This window comes from Sciurus carolinensis, chromosome 18, assembly GCF_902686445.1.
Source record: "Sciurus carolinensis chromosome 18, mSciCar1.2, whole genome shotgun sequence".
Classification (NCBI taxonomy): Eukaryota; Metazoa; Chordata; class Mammalia; order Rodentia; family Sciuridae; genus Sciurus; species Sciurus carolinensis.
This window is the reverse complement of record NC_062230.1, coordinates 40,887,202-40,902,254: the sequence shown is the minus strand read 5'-3', so window position 1 is coordinate 40,902,254 and position 15,053 is coordinate 40,887,202. Positions and strand designations below refer to the sequence as shown.

Below are 15,053 nucleotides of genomic sequence, written 5' to 3'. Positions count from 1 at the left end.
TGGAGACCCAGCTTCGGACATTCTCTCCTGTATCAAAACCGTCTGAGCAACCGTGAGCCTTAAGCCTGAGTGGAGACAGTGTCTGAGGACACAGCTCCAGCCCTGGAGCCCAAGGCGATGGGAGCCGCCTCGCCACGTCCCACCCAGCAGAGCTAGAGAGGGCCCGCGGGTGAGAGCGCCCCATCCCAGAGGAGAGACTTCCACAAGTGCTGTGTGAAGCTGCCCCCAGGCAGCAACTTCAGGCTCCTGGTCAGACGCAGGAGGACAGGGGAGTGAGTGTGCAGCTGCCCCAGGGGCAGACTGCCGCCCAGCGTGGGGCCAGGGTGCACTGCCCCAGCAGGCAGAGGCCACGCCCCACCTGCCGTCCCGGCCGGGGAGCGCCAGGCTGGCCAGGATGGGGATGACCGCAGGTCAGCTGCTCTTGCTCAACTTGGAACCAACCCTGCACACAGCCTGCTGGACGCCAGCAGTAGAGGAAGCGGACACATCTCCCAGAGTGAGAGCCAGGCGGGCGAGGCCAGCAGAGCAAGGTGGTGTGGCCGGAGGAGGAAGACGGAGACAGAGGAAGACACAGGCATGGAGACAGAGAGAGGGACACACACAAGAACAGACAGACAGATACAGACGGAGAGACAGAGAGATGAAGATGGAGAGACGGAGACACAGACACAAAGAGAGAGATGGCAACAGAAAGGCAAAGACAGGGAAAGATGGAGACAGACAGACGGAGACAGAGACACAAAAAGATGGGGGCACATGGAGAGAGACGGAGAGAGAAATGAGAAGACAGAGAGGAAGATGGAGAGAGGAGGTGCAGACAGGCAGAGTCGGGCCCTGGGCGAGCAGGCACAGCTCTGCCACAGCCACAGCAAGGCCACCCTGGGGGTGCTGCGGCCCTTCCAACTGCGCTGCCCGCCACACGAGCCTTGAGGTAGGAATCTGCGTGTCCAGGGGTAAAGAGTGGCTGTTTTGTTCTTGTTTGTTTGTAAGCCACATCTGGAGCACCTTCCATCTTCATTTTGAGATAGGGTCTCCCCACGCTGCCCATGCTGGAACTGCCATCCCCCTGCCTCAGCCTGCCACGTGGCTGAGACCACAGGTGTGGCCACATACCCGGCCAGCTCAGATCTTGACCAACCTGTGCAGAGCAGAGGCTGATACAAGACGCAAGCTGGCCACCGAGAGCTCTTGCTGTCCAAAACGGAACATTACCAGGACTGGGGCTGGGGCAGAGAGCCCTTCATCCTGGAAAACGGGGTGTGGTCGGAAAAGAGGCCACCCTCTCACCCACCATGCAACGCACGTTCACGGCGATCTACTGAAAGTCAGCCCTTGACACAAGGGTTTGTTTAAAGGAAAATTTAAAAAATAACAATGTACACGATGGAACACTGCGATTCAGGGTAAGTGAGCAAGACACAAGGCTGCTAGCAGGTAAACTGCAGCGACTTCTCTTCCCTTGTGGTGTCTGGAAGCTGAGCTGTTCCCGGGGGCACTTGGGGACAGCTTTGCTGAGACACCTGCAGTCACCATCACCTGCTGGAGCATGGCTCACCAGCTCACTGTAGGGTCTAGGTGCTGTGTGAGGGCAGCAGATGAGCTAGGGGCCGTCAGCTCTGAGGCTCTGGACCCCACGGGGAGTGGTCCACTCAGCACCTGGCTGTCAGGGACTGGCTCAGCCGGTCCCTGCGTGCTGTCCACAAGGCCTGACCTGACCTCAGGGCAGGTGGACCCACAGGGCTGTGCAACAGAGGACCTGCTCTCAGAGCTGACTGGGCAGTACCTTGCCCGTCTGCACTGCTGCCCCGTGAGCCTCAGCACAGGCGCAGACATGGGCTGACAAGAAGCCAAGGAGAAGGTTCCGACCGAGGGAGGGCACGCTGGGCCAAGCGCTCGCTGTGCTACCCAGAAGAAAGAAAGTTCTGCAACACAGGCTGACCCAGAGCCCTGTCCCCAGCCTCATGGTCCTTCCTCCCAGTCAGCTCTGCTTGCCGTCCCAGGGCCAGCCTGAGCTGCCCCACTGTCACTGCGCCCAGTCAGGACAAGCACCCTCGGCCCTCACGGGCCTCTCTGCTGCGTCCAGGCCGACGCCACGCCCCCTGCCGCAGAGAGCTCAGCCTGCATCCCAGGGCCACAGTCACAGGGTGGACGCAGGCACCAGCCCTCAGCAGTTCTCACCCGGGGACTGACCCATGTTGCCCTTCCAGAGCCCCTGGGCCAGCCAGCACCACAGGGCCTAGCCTGGGCCAGGGGCGCTGGTGGCGGGTGTGGCTGAGCCGCAGGAGAAAGGGGCTCCTTTCACCCCAGGCCTCTGGGTTCAAAGCAGCCCAGACAGATGTGCAGCCTTCCCTCCTGACCCTCTGAAACCGAGACAGCAGCTGCCACGGGGCTTTAGGACATGGTCCTGTCCAATGGGAGAACCTGCCCCAAGCACGTGGCCCAGCCAACTGGCCCTGGGGAAGGAGCAAGGACCCTCCATGTTTCAGAGCCCCGAGTGCCACACTTACAGTGGGGCTCACTCCAGGGGACGAGAGCCCCAGCTCCAGAATGCAAGTGTCCTCTAGTGCACACGCCCTGGGTCCAGGACGTGGCGGGTCCAAGGCACACGCCCTGGGTTCAGGTTGTGGCAGGTCCACGGCAGATCTGTGGCACGTGCCCTGGGTCCAGGTCGTGGCGGGTCCAAGGCACACACCCTGGGTTCAGGTCGTGGCGGGTCCACGGCAGATCTGTGGCACGTGCCCTGGGTCCAGGTCGTGGCGGGTCCAAGGCACACACCCTGGGTTCAGGTCGTGGCGGGTCCACGGCAGATCTGTGGCACGCGCCCTGGGTCCAGGACGTGGCAGGTCCACGGCAGATCTGTGGCACGCGCCCTGGGTCCAGGTCATGGCGGGTCCAAGGCACACACCCTGGGTTCAGGTCGTGGCGGGTCCACGGCAGATCTGTGGCACACGCCCTGGGTCCAGGTCATGGCGGGTCCACGGCAGATCTGTGGCACGTGCCCTGGGTCCAGGTCGTGGCGGGTCCAAGGCACACGCCCTGGGTTCAGGTCGTGGCGGGTCCAAGGCACACACCCTGGGTTCAGGTTGTGGCAGGTCCACGGCAGATCTGTGGCACACGCCCTGGGTCCAGGTCATGGCGGGTCCAAGGCACACGCCCTGGGTTCAGGTCGTGGCAGGTCCACGGCAGATCTGTGGCACACGCCCTGGGTCCAGGTCATGGCGGGTCCACGGCAGATCTGTGGCACGTGCCCTGGGTCCAGGTCGTGGCGGGTCCAAGGCACACGCCCTGGGTTCAGGTCGTGGCGGGTCCACGGCAGATCTGTGGCACGCGCCCTGGGTTCAGGACGTGGTGGGTCCTGTGGCACACGCCCTGGGTCCAGGACGTGGCGGGTCCACGGCAGATCTGTGGCACGCGCCCTGGGTTCAGGACGTGGCGGGTCCACGGCAGATCTGTGGCACGCGCCCTGGGTCCAGGTCGTGGTGGGTCCACGGCAGATCTATAGCTCTGGGATGCTGGGGGTCTGCAACATGCACCCTGTGTTTCTGGTGGGGACCTGCACACGCTGCAGCTGCATCCTGACGGTTCCCAGGTCTATAGCCCTGACCTGCAGGTGTCCCGTGTCCACAGTCCCTGCTGCCACCCACCCATGCTCGGGCGTGGGAGAGCCTTGCTGAGAGGTTGCCATGGACGGTTCTGGCCCCTGGGGACAGGGCCCGACTGCGGCCGTCCACGTGAAGGGCTGATCAGCATGCAGCCTGCTCCTGGGGGCTGCCTCCCTGTCATGGGCGAGGCTGAGGACATGTCCTCTCTGGCATTTGGCTCTAGGATGGGGGTACTTGGGGAGCCCTGGACGAGCAGGACAGGATTTCTGGGGGACATCTGACTGGTCAGAGACCTCGAGGCCTTAAAAAATAAGACACCCTGGTCGACCAAGCATGGCCGCTGGTGTCCCTGTGCCCGGGCAGCCGACGTGGCAACGCAGGATGAGGGACACTGAGCAGCAGCAGCCCGTGCTCAGGCCAGGTGTTCAGGCTTGACAGGAAGCCGCGGAGCGGTGAGAGCCACAGGCAGCCCAGCAGTGAACTCGGATGTGGGCAGGGGGCAGGGCTCGGAGGACAGCCTGCAGGACGGGACGCGCCGAGGCCGTGGCACCCGACGCCAGGCAGGCCACCAAGTCACATGCCGCCCCTGTGCTCACCCCAGAGGAGCACCAGACCTGGCACGATGGCCTGCCAGACGAAGGGCAGCCCTGGGCCAAGGCCAGGGACGGCCCCGGAGACTGCAGCACGGTGGAGCCACGCCTGCTCGGGGGACGAGGTGCAGAGCAGCCCCACCCCACACCAGGGACAGCACAGTGGAGAGCGGCCGCCCCAGAGGGCAAGCTGGACCTCATCCAGGCGGGTGCAACGCCTCTCCACCAGCCCGCGGGCATGAGCCGCTCTGCACGCGCCTGGAGACCCGCCCCGGAGCGCGGGGCGTCCCAGGGCGCAGACTGGCAGGCCTGGGGCCGCGCCCTGCTGCTCACCTCGTAGTGGAAGTCCAGGCAGGTGAGGTCTCGCCAGCACTGGTCCCCGCGGATCTTGACCAGGCCCTGTGGAGGCAAGACAGCAACAGCGTCAGCCACGGGCCGAGGAGCGCCTGCTGGCCCGCCCACGTCACAGCACCCGCTGTGCAAAGCCGGAGCCCGCCCAGCTGGGCGTCCGGCACGGGTGACCTCTTGGCCCACACGTGTCCACCTCATGCTCTAGACGTTGCAGGCTGACCAGACGTCTGCGCCACGGACAGAGACATGAAGCCCCAGGGCCAGAGGGCAGCTCCGCTCCACACACCCACAGCTGTAGCTGCTGTGGACAGCGCGCGTGGGGACCCCACACTCAGGCCAACAGGGTCTCCCCAGGAGCCACTGCTGTCCTGGACCCAGGGGGCAGGCAGGGACTCACTGGTGGTGGGAGCACATGGCTCTGGCTGGAGAAGCTTCCAGAGCAGCGAGGAGCTCACTGGTCAGACGAGACCCTAGGCAGCGTGGCTGTGGAGAACAGGGATGCCACCAGGTAGCAGGCTCCCAGAGGCCCTGACCTGGCTACCTAGTGTCCAGGCAGGAGGACAGCAGACGCACCCCATCTGTTTTCTCTTGGACACTAGAAGCATTAGGTGTGATTCATTCACGAGTCAGAAAAAACTGCCCCCACCAGAACTGAAACCTTAGCTTTAGATGTAGAGACTCCATTCCAGCCCAGTCTCCTCCACACTGCCTGAGCTGTAGGGCAAGAAACGACACAGCCATTCAGCCCAGGCTGCTCTCGAAGTGCGGGAAAAGTCCATCCAGCAATCCACCACCACCACTCATCACTCACCCACGGTCCATCCACCGTCCAGCCACACGGCCAACGTCACTCATCGACTCAGTCATCATCCCTCCATCACTCACCTATTCATGCTCTACCCACCATCCATCCAACACCCACCCATCCAGCAATCCATTGCCACCACTCATCACTCACCCGTCCACCATTCACCCACAGAGCCAACATCCACTCAATTCAGCCACTGGCTATATACCCGCTATCCATGCATCCACAGCCCATCCCTCACTCACCCATCCATCCAACACCCACTTATCCAACAATCCATAGCCATCACCCACCTATCATCCGTGCACTAAAATCTATCCACCACTCATCCACCCACCATCTATCCAATCATCCACCCCCATCCATCAACACAGTCAACATCTACCTACATGTTTTAGTCAGCTTTTTACTGCTATGATTAAAAGACCTGACAAGAACGATTTTAAAAGAGGAAAGGTTTATTTGGTGGCTCACAGTTTCAGAGATCTCAGTCCAGACAGCTGGCTCCATTCCTCAAGGCTCAAGATGAGGCAGAACATCATGGCAGAAGTGTGGTAGAGGGAAGCATCTTAAGACATTACACCAGGAAGTAGAGACTCTAAGCTCAGCCCAAAGGCATGTTTCAATGACCCACCTCCTCCAGCCATACCCTACCAGCCTGCAGTTACCACTCAGTTAATCCCTGTCAGGGGATTAATTTACAGATTGGGTTGAAGTTCTTATAACCCAATCATTTCCCTTCTAAACCTTCTTACATTGTCTCATACGTGAGCTTTTGGGGGAATAACTAATATCCAAACCGTAACACCATCCAAGCAACACCCACTCACTCATCATTCGTGATTCATTCATCACTCATCCATCTGTTCATTCATCCATCCACTCATCATCCAAGCACCCTTCAATCCATCAACCATCCACTCACCATCCATTATTCCTCCATCCATCATTTACCCATCCATAACTCATCCATCATCCACCATTCCAACATCCACCATCCGTTCACCCATAATCAATCCATCGTTTATCTGTAAATGATGGCTCCACCATCCAACATCCACTCATCTACCCATCACGCATGAACATATCATTCATTCATCATGTAACTACCATCAATCATCTATCAAATACTCACCATCTACCCATCCATCATCCACACATCCATTTTTAATCCATCAATAATCTATCCACCATCCATCAAACATTGTTCATTTGCCCCATTCATCATTCACCCATCAAATCACCCATTAACACCCACACATCCACCTATCATCTATCCACTATCACCCATGCACCCATGATCCATTCATGACTCATCTATCATCTAGTCACCAGCAATCCAACATCCACTCATCCACCCATCCATCATCTACCCTCCTATCATCCATTCACCCATCATCATTTACCATCTACCCACCCATCTTTTGTCTGCCATTCATCACTCATCCATCCACCCTTCCTTCATGCATCCATCAGTACATCAACCATCCACCAATCATTCATGCATCCATCATTCATACAACCAAGGTCTTATCCACCATTCATCCACCTAGTCAACATCCACTCGTCAACTTATCCATCATTCGTACACCCAATATCCACACTATATAATACATCACTCACCCATTCATTCATCCATCCAACATTCACTCACCCATCATCCACATATCCATTATTCATCTATCATTCATCCATCAATAATTTATCCAGGACTGGGGAGATAGCTCAGTTGGTAGAGTGCTTGCCTCACAAACACAAGGCCCTGGGTTCAATCCCCAGCACTGCAAAAAAAAAAAAAAAAAAAAAAAAAGATCTTATCCACCATCCATCAGTCTTCATTCACTCATCCATTATCCATTCATCACTCATTCACCATCAACCACTCATCCATCATCCATTCATTCATCATACATGCATCACTCATCAACCATCACACAGCTTTTAATCTATCCACCATCAATCCAACATCCCCTCTTCCAACCATCAATCCTCCATCAATACACCAATTCTTTATGCATCTATCACCCATCTTCCATCCATAACCCATCTATCCAATATTTATCCACCATTCATACTCCCATCCAACATCTACCCATCATCCACACTCACTCATCCACCATCTACCATCTACTCACTCACCCATCATTCATTCACCATCCTTCCATCATCTATCCATCTCCATTCCCACATTGAACAAAGACTCATCATCCATAATCTATCCATTACACATCTACCCATCTGCTCTCCGCCATCCATCCAAAGCCACTTATCAACCCATCATCCATTTATCACCTGTTCACCATCCATCTACCCATCCAACATTCACTCACCCAACAATCCATCATCCACCCATCAACTCTCCACCACCCACTCATGCATGCAACAACCACCAACCTACCCATCCATCATATATCTACCATTCCTCCATGCATTCAGTATCCACTCACTCACCCATCATCCAAACACCCATCACTCATTCATCATTTATCCACAGCCATTCAACATCCACTCATCCAACAAGAATACATCACCCTTCCATCTATCATTCCTCCATTATCTACCCACCATCCACTCATTCATCATCCATTCACTCATTATCCAGGCATCTACACTCATCTATCCAGGCATCCCTCTGTCATTCACCCATCTAACAAACTCACACATGACCCACCAACTATTCATCTTCCATTTATCCTCATCATTCATCCACCCATCATCTCTCCATCATCCATCCAACACCCACTCATCATCCATCTACCCATCATTCATGCATCCCTCATCTATCCAACATCCACTCATCTATTCATCCATCATCTCTATAACCATGATCCATGCATCCATCCCCCATCCATCATCTATTCACCATCCATTCGCCTATTGAATATCCACTCATAATCCAAGCATCATCCATTTATCATCTATCAATCATTCATCCATCATCCACCCATCCAATGTCTACTGATCCATTCATGATTCATCATTCATTTACCCATCATTCATCCCTCACCCATCTATCCACTCTTTCACCCACAGGCCATTCACCTGTCTACCCATCAATCATCCATCCATCAGCCCCCTATCCATTGTCCATCTACTCACCAATCATTCCATCCATTTGCCCATCCATCACTCACTGACTCAACTATCCATCATTTATTACACATCCATAATGTCACTGACCATCCCCCCACCTATCTTTGTTCCATCCAACCATCATCCATCTATCCACCTGTTCATCCGTCACTCACAGAGTGAGTTCTAGTGAGATCCAACTGGGCACAGAGAAGGCCATATCCTTGCAGGGGTGGGCTGGGCAGGAAGATCAAAGGTACAGAGAAGAAAGGTCTGGAGCAGGTACCTCGATCTGCTATGACAAAGTGCTACATGTGGGTGGCTTATCAACTACACGGATTTCTCACATTCTGAAGACTGGAAGTCAACGGGCATGGTTGGTTCTGATAAGGGCTCACTTCTGGCTTATAGATGGCCAACCACTTTCTGTGCTCTCATGAAGAGGAAAGAGGACGAAGGATCTCTGTGGGGACCCTTTTGTCAGGGCACTAATCCCTTTCGTGAGGTGTGGGAGGTGTTAACATTACCACAGGCAGGGGAGCAGAACTGAATTCACATGAGTTTGGGGGCACACAGGAGGCTGGCCTGCAAGTGGATGGATTGACGGATGGCCTGAGTGAGAAGCAGCCCTTCAGAGCTGGGGGCTGCCATGTGAGGAAGGGAGAGTGCAGTGCAGATGACCACAGTGGGCATGAGGCTTGGCACGGGCTAGGGTGTCTGTAGCAGAGTGGACAGGGAAGGGCCAGGGCAGAGAAGCCAGGAGGTTCCCAGGAACCCGGGACAGTCTGTGGGCAGGGAGACCAGAGAAACAACCAGGGAGAGTCACTGAAGGCCGGGGGGCTGGCCAGCCATTAGGAAGGGCAGCCAGACCTCTGGGAAGGGGCTAGGACCACCACCCAAGGCCTTCAGTGGACGACCTCGCTTACTGAAGCCAGCTGATGGCACACTGTAATGACACCACAAAAACACAATCCCAGCTACGTGGGCCAGCATTTGGGGGACGGGTCCAGGTCGACCCAACCAGTTCTCACATGGGAACAAAGTGGGTGGCTGAGGGTCTGCTGCAGGGGCAGTGCACGGCCTGCGGTTTCTCTGGCTGCTGTGGGGTCGGCAAAGACCACAGCTCCTGCGGTCATCCAGGCAGGGTAACTGGGGCAAAACCGCGTGCAGGTGGGACGTACTGAAACGTGGAGTCCAGGGGATGGGCAAGTGGCGGGAGCACCAGGAAGGGCTGCGGCCACATGGAGCTGTGGCCTGGACGCTAGAGGACAGTGTGCAGGTGCAGCGACCAACACCTGGGCGACAGAGACAAGCGACTGCAGGGGAGCTGGGTAAGCAGAGCCAGCCGGGCACCTGCAGGAGCACGCGAGCTCAGGTTGCACAGGACCCCTGAGGAGCACCCGCTGCAAAGCTGGTTCTGGAGGAGCCCCTCCCTGGGTCAGCTCGAGTCTCCTGCTGGCTCTCGACATTGCAGAGGAGCCACGTGTAGCATGGAGTCAGTCCTGCCCGGGGCCGGGAGCACTGCTGTGTGGATTCACGGGAGGAGTTACCTGGACAAGCCGTGCCTCTGGAAACGGGTGTGCTTGGACCACAAAGCAACAGGGATGGGGAGAGTGTTCAACTGGGACTCCTGCCTGGCACGCCCAGGTCACGTTCCTAGGGCACCTTGGCCTTGTCGGTGTGTCTGTCTGACCAGGACCTGGGCCGGCCTGCTGCAGGAGACCCTGTCCTGCACCCACGTGGGCGGCCCTGCTGGCTTCTGGTGAAGGCACCCACTGGACAGGGAAGCTCTACCACCACCCTTGACACCATGAGCCTGGTGAGGTGCCCCCACCCCCTCAGAACTCAAGAACAGGACTCCTTGGAGATTCAAACCAGGAAAAGGAGAAAAAAACAAAATAATTAAAATGTCATTCAAATGCTAAGCAGATGAGACACTTAAATCTGAACTCCTCCTGCTGGAGGGAAGGGTAATGGTGCTCCTCCCGCCTCCCCCGCGCTGCAGACGCTGGGCCCACAGCATGGCAGACCAGAGGGAGCCACGCTGCCACAGCTGCCCGTCCACCCTCCTGCTCTCCACCAGGGACGTGCGTAGGGCTGACAGGAGACGCCGTGGCCTCGTGTGAGGAGCAGGGGACCCCAGTGCTCCTGTCGGAGGCCCACGTGTCCCAGACTGCTTCTCAAAGCTCCACTGCACGTGGGGATGCCCAGCCTCATGCACGGAAAAGAAGGCCAGTGTGGCCTGGATGCCCCCATCCTCTGGCTCAGCTCTTGCCAGGGGGCTAAGCTGCCCTGGGGCCCCCACCAGCAGGGGCGGGGCCTGCTGCTCTCAGATGCAGGACGGGGCAGGTGTCACCCTGCAGGCTACAGAGACCTCCGGCCAACGGCCTGGTGTCCCAGCCGACTCGTCCCACAGTCCGTCTGGTGCTTCTGTGGATGAGGGTGCTGTGCTACACAGAAGCATCACATGGGTTCTCTGGTCCAGATACGCAGAACCCCCGAGTCCAGCTGCACCAAAAGGGAGAGGCTGACTTGAGCAACGTCGGGCCCCGAGCTCCCTGGCTCTGCGGCCAGGCAGCTCTGAAAGGCTGCAGCACATCGGGGGCTTGCTGCCCTTTCAAGCCCCAAGGATGGGCTGTCCTCCTGCCATGGGCTGCAGGCAGACTAACAGCAGACGACAGCAGCACAAAAAGGCTGCCGGGGAGGGAGGCCTGCCCTTTCCAGGGCGCTCCGTGCAGGGTGACAGAGCGGGGAAGAAGCCGCAAGTGTGATGAGACACATTAGGATAACTGCTCTCGTCCCAGGACGCCAGGACCAGGAGGGCCGAGGACCTCGCTGCTCTGGCGTTCACAGGGGTGCGCTGCACTCCAAGGTCTAGACGCTACACTCCTGCCCGGCAGCTTCGCCTGTTCTCTCGGTTCCTAGTAAACTCCTTGCTCTGTGCTAACGGCATCTCCACCCTGTTCACTAACCTTTCAGCATCGCCCACGATCCCCGACTCATCCCCGGGGCCCGAGCATCTCCCAGAGTGCTCCGGGGGTGGAATACTCTAACGTGGAAACAGCTTTTAAAATGATCCTGGTTCATCCTGTTCAGAACAGTCGCTGGGCCTGCAGAAACAGGCTCAAGCCCAGCAACGCGCTTCCTGGACCCCAGCCCCGGCGTTCCAGGGAGGTGGTGTGGACATTGCTCTGAGGCAGAGGACTCGTGTCCTGGAACACGCCAGCCAGCCTCCTGTGTGCGGCGGCACCCAGCTCCTGCTCCCAGCCCTGGGAGTGCCGGTCTGGATAGACGCGCTGGGTATCCCAGGACTGCCGTGGACTGCACAGGTGCAGCCCCTGACCCCCCGGGTCCTGCCAGCCCCTCACAGGAGCCACTCTGTGCTGACAGAGCTCCTGAAAACTGGCCTGAGCGCCCTTTCACTCTTCCGGGGACACAGATGCCCCGTCGCTCCGGCTCTGTCAGAGCCAGCCACTTGCCCCAGGGTCGAACCTCCATGCCTGGTGGTGCCGTGGGTCTGTTTCTAGCTTAGAGGAAGACTGCACATCAGCTTTAAAGAAAGCTGTAAGATTAGGTGTGTAACCCTCCAACTCTGTTCAAGATCCTGAATGCATAAATTTTTACAATCGGTTTTCCAGTATCTCAAAAGAAAGCTAAGGGTTTGGAACATATTTATTTTCTTGACTATAGATAAAATTGGGTGAGACAGACATCTTCACAATACTGGGTCTTTTGCTCTGTGGAGAGGGCATCTCGCTTATTTAGGTCTTTTGAAAAGCACATCAGTGGAGTTTCAGTTTCTAATGCACACGTTTTAAACATTCTTAATCAAGCTTATCAGGAGGTACTTGGGGGCTTTTTGATGCAATCATAGCAAGTTTAATAGTACAGGAAATTCCGTCTGTCATGATGACCTGCAGCCTGCGACCTTCCTGAATTCCCGTTCATCTCAGCAGCTGCTTTTAGGTCACACTGGGTTTTCTACACACACGATCACGTCTGTGACTAACAGCTCCACTCTCTTCCAATCCCAAGTCTCACACGTCTTGCTTCGTTGCAGAGAAGCGTGGCATGCCGTGGAAGCGTGTCGTGGGCAGACACGCTTGTTTCCAGCTCACGTAAGAGCTTTCATTCAGTGGGTTCTTCAGATGCCCTTTAAATACCTCATACTAATCTGTTGAGTCTTCATCAGGAATGACATCAAGTTTATCACTTTTTGCTGATCTAATAAAATGGGTCTTCATCTTCACTGTTACTACAGCGAATGACATGAACTGATTTGTAAAAGTATTTGTTCGTGGGGCTGGGTTGTGGCTCAGTGGTGGAGCGCTTGCCTAGCATGTGTGAGGCACTGGGTTCAATTCTCAGCACCACGTATAAATGAATAAAAAATGAAGTTATTAAAACAATTTTTAAAAAAGTATTTATTCATATATTTATTTTGAATTTCTCTGGGGTGCTGGGGATGGAGCCCAGCGCCTCACACAGGCTTGGCCAGCGCTCTACCACCCCCAACTGATGTCCAAGAGCTCACCACACCTTCTGCCATCAGCCTGCGGTGCCTCTGTGCTCAGGGTGCGGGCTGACCTCCCTTGGTAACGTCCTCTTCGGGGTTCGCATCACTGTTACGCTGGCCACATGAAACCACTCAGGAAGTGTCCCTCCTCCACCACCTGCTCGGGTCTGCGTGGGACTGCAGTTCCTTCCTCCATACGTGTTTGACAGAGCTCCCCAGAGAAGCCATTGGGGCTGAGGCTTTCTTTCTGGAATGGTTTTTCATTTCAAATTCAATTTCTTTAGCAGACATGGAGCAACCCAGACTTCCTGTTTTTCTTGTATCAGTTTTGATGGCTGCTTTTCAAGGAATCTGCCCATCTCGTCTGCATGGTCAAATCCTCTGGCCCAAAGCTTCCCTAACATGCCCAGAGCTTTGTGGCAGCATATCAGACACAACTGCAGCCGTGGGGCTGTCTCTCACAGCCGCTCCAGGCACAGGGCCTGCTGCAGCCCCGGCCTCGCCAATTCTGACCTGAAGGCTGTTGATCACCTGGGCCTGTTTCAGCTCCACTTCAGATGTTGTTGCTTTTCTGGGTCAACAAGGGCCACGACAGCTTGCTCATGAGCAGCACAGAGGGCTCAACTACTGGGTGATGCACAGGGTGGGCACCACAGCAGGGTGGCCACAGGTGTGCAGCAGTTGAGGCCCCGCGTGTGAATCAGGAGGAACCCGGAGCCGTATGGGGATGAGGGGCCTCTTGCCGCTGCTTTCCACAGCCCGCAGCTGGGGCATCGCCTCATCAAAGGACACGGGAAGCTGAGCCCCACGTCCCTACCGATTCCTCAGGCCACACTCTTGCCCCTTCTCCCTCCAGGCTGCAAGTCCGCATTGCCAACAATCAGTGCCTCAGCTGCAGCAACGTGCGTTTCCCGTGGAGACCACCAGCTGGCTCGTGTCTTTCTCCATAGAAATTGAGGATGTTGGCTTCTGAGCTTCTACAGCATGAAGACATTTTTGAAGCGCAGCACGCACCACCAGAACAGGAGAGGGGACATGCAGAGCAAAGTGGGTGAAGAGCCCCCACAGAAGAGCAGCCGGGTGAGCCCAGTGTGCACAGCTGACTGCTCTGAGGCACCGCTGCACGCTACCTGCTGTTCTCCACAATCTCTCCTGCTTCTGGTGACCTGAGGGGCCTGCACCCTCTTCAGCTAAAACGCACCCAAAGCAGGTCCCACTGGGTGGGAGGAGACATGCAGACGCTTCCACACTTCCTACTTTCAGCAGGACACATGCATACAGCCTCCTGACGGGAGGCAGTGGGGTCTGGCAGGGGTGTGGGGAGATGCAGGCTTTCGGCTTTTCAATTATCCAGGGGTCAAAATGGAAAAGAAGTGTCCCCTTGGGTACTGTCCAGGTCTGAGAATTCCCAGCAACACAGACACTGGATCGATTCCCAGTGTTTCGGCAACTGAGCGCTAACCCGTCCATACAGAACAACTCATCAGGACAGAGCACTCGAGGGCAGCTCTGACTACAGAGGGCCATGGAGAATCCATTCTCTGCCCACTCAAGAGTACAGCAGCCCCTATAAGAAGGCTGGGCTCTGAGGACAGGTGCTCAGGTGCTGCTGGACAAGAACACGGACCTGCCACAATCACCTTTCATGAGAAGCAAGGTATAACCTGGTGCACAAGCACCCTTCTTTAAAACACAGAACTAAAGGTGACCAAGACCCTCAGCACCATGCTCAGACACCCAAGTTGCTCCCCACTCCCAAGCAAGCCCACCTGCACATATGCGCCCAGGGCTGCCCACTAGGAACACAGGCAGGCCCATCCCCCAAAACAGCGAGGTGGGTGGAAACCGCTCCACTTCTGCCCCTGCAACACCTTGGGCTCCTTATTGCCCTGGCCAGCCCTGCGATGCTGGGAAGCACGTGCATGACCTGAAGACCAGGAGTCAACAGGCTGCCTGGAGTTGGGGGAAGAGGACCACAGCAGGGGCAGTACTGGGCTCCTTGCTGAGGCCCTCTGCAGGGTCCTGCTGCTCCCTGGAGGCGGAGGCCTGCTCTGTCCTGTCTGGGGCAGGTGTCAGGGGGCCACTGCCCACTGCTCCATGTCCGTGCAGCTCCC

The 15,053-nt window shown here is 56.5% G+C and overlaps 1 protein-coding gene across 2 annotated transcripts in view; it reads right to left on the bottom strand.

Moving 5' to 3' along the window:
* Positions 1 to 15,053, bottom strand: part of Lmf1 (lipase maturation factor 1) — a 71,417-nt gene that overhangs the window by 19,820 nt on the left and 36,544 nt on the right. For both annotated transcript variants that reach the window (XM_047533464.1, XM_047533463.1), the window contains exon 5: positions 4,526 to 4,591. In XM_047533464.1, the coding sequence (XP_047389420.1) occupies positions 4,526 to 4,591 (66 nt within the window). The remainder of the gene's footprint in view (positions 1 to 4,525; positions 4,592 to 15,053) is intronic.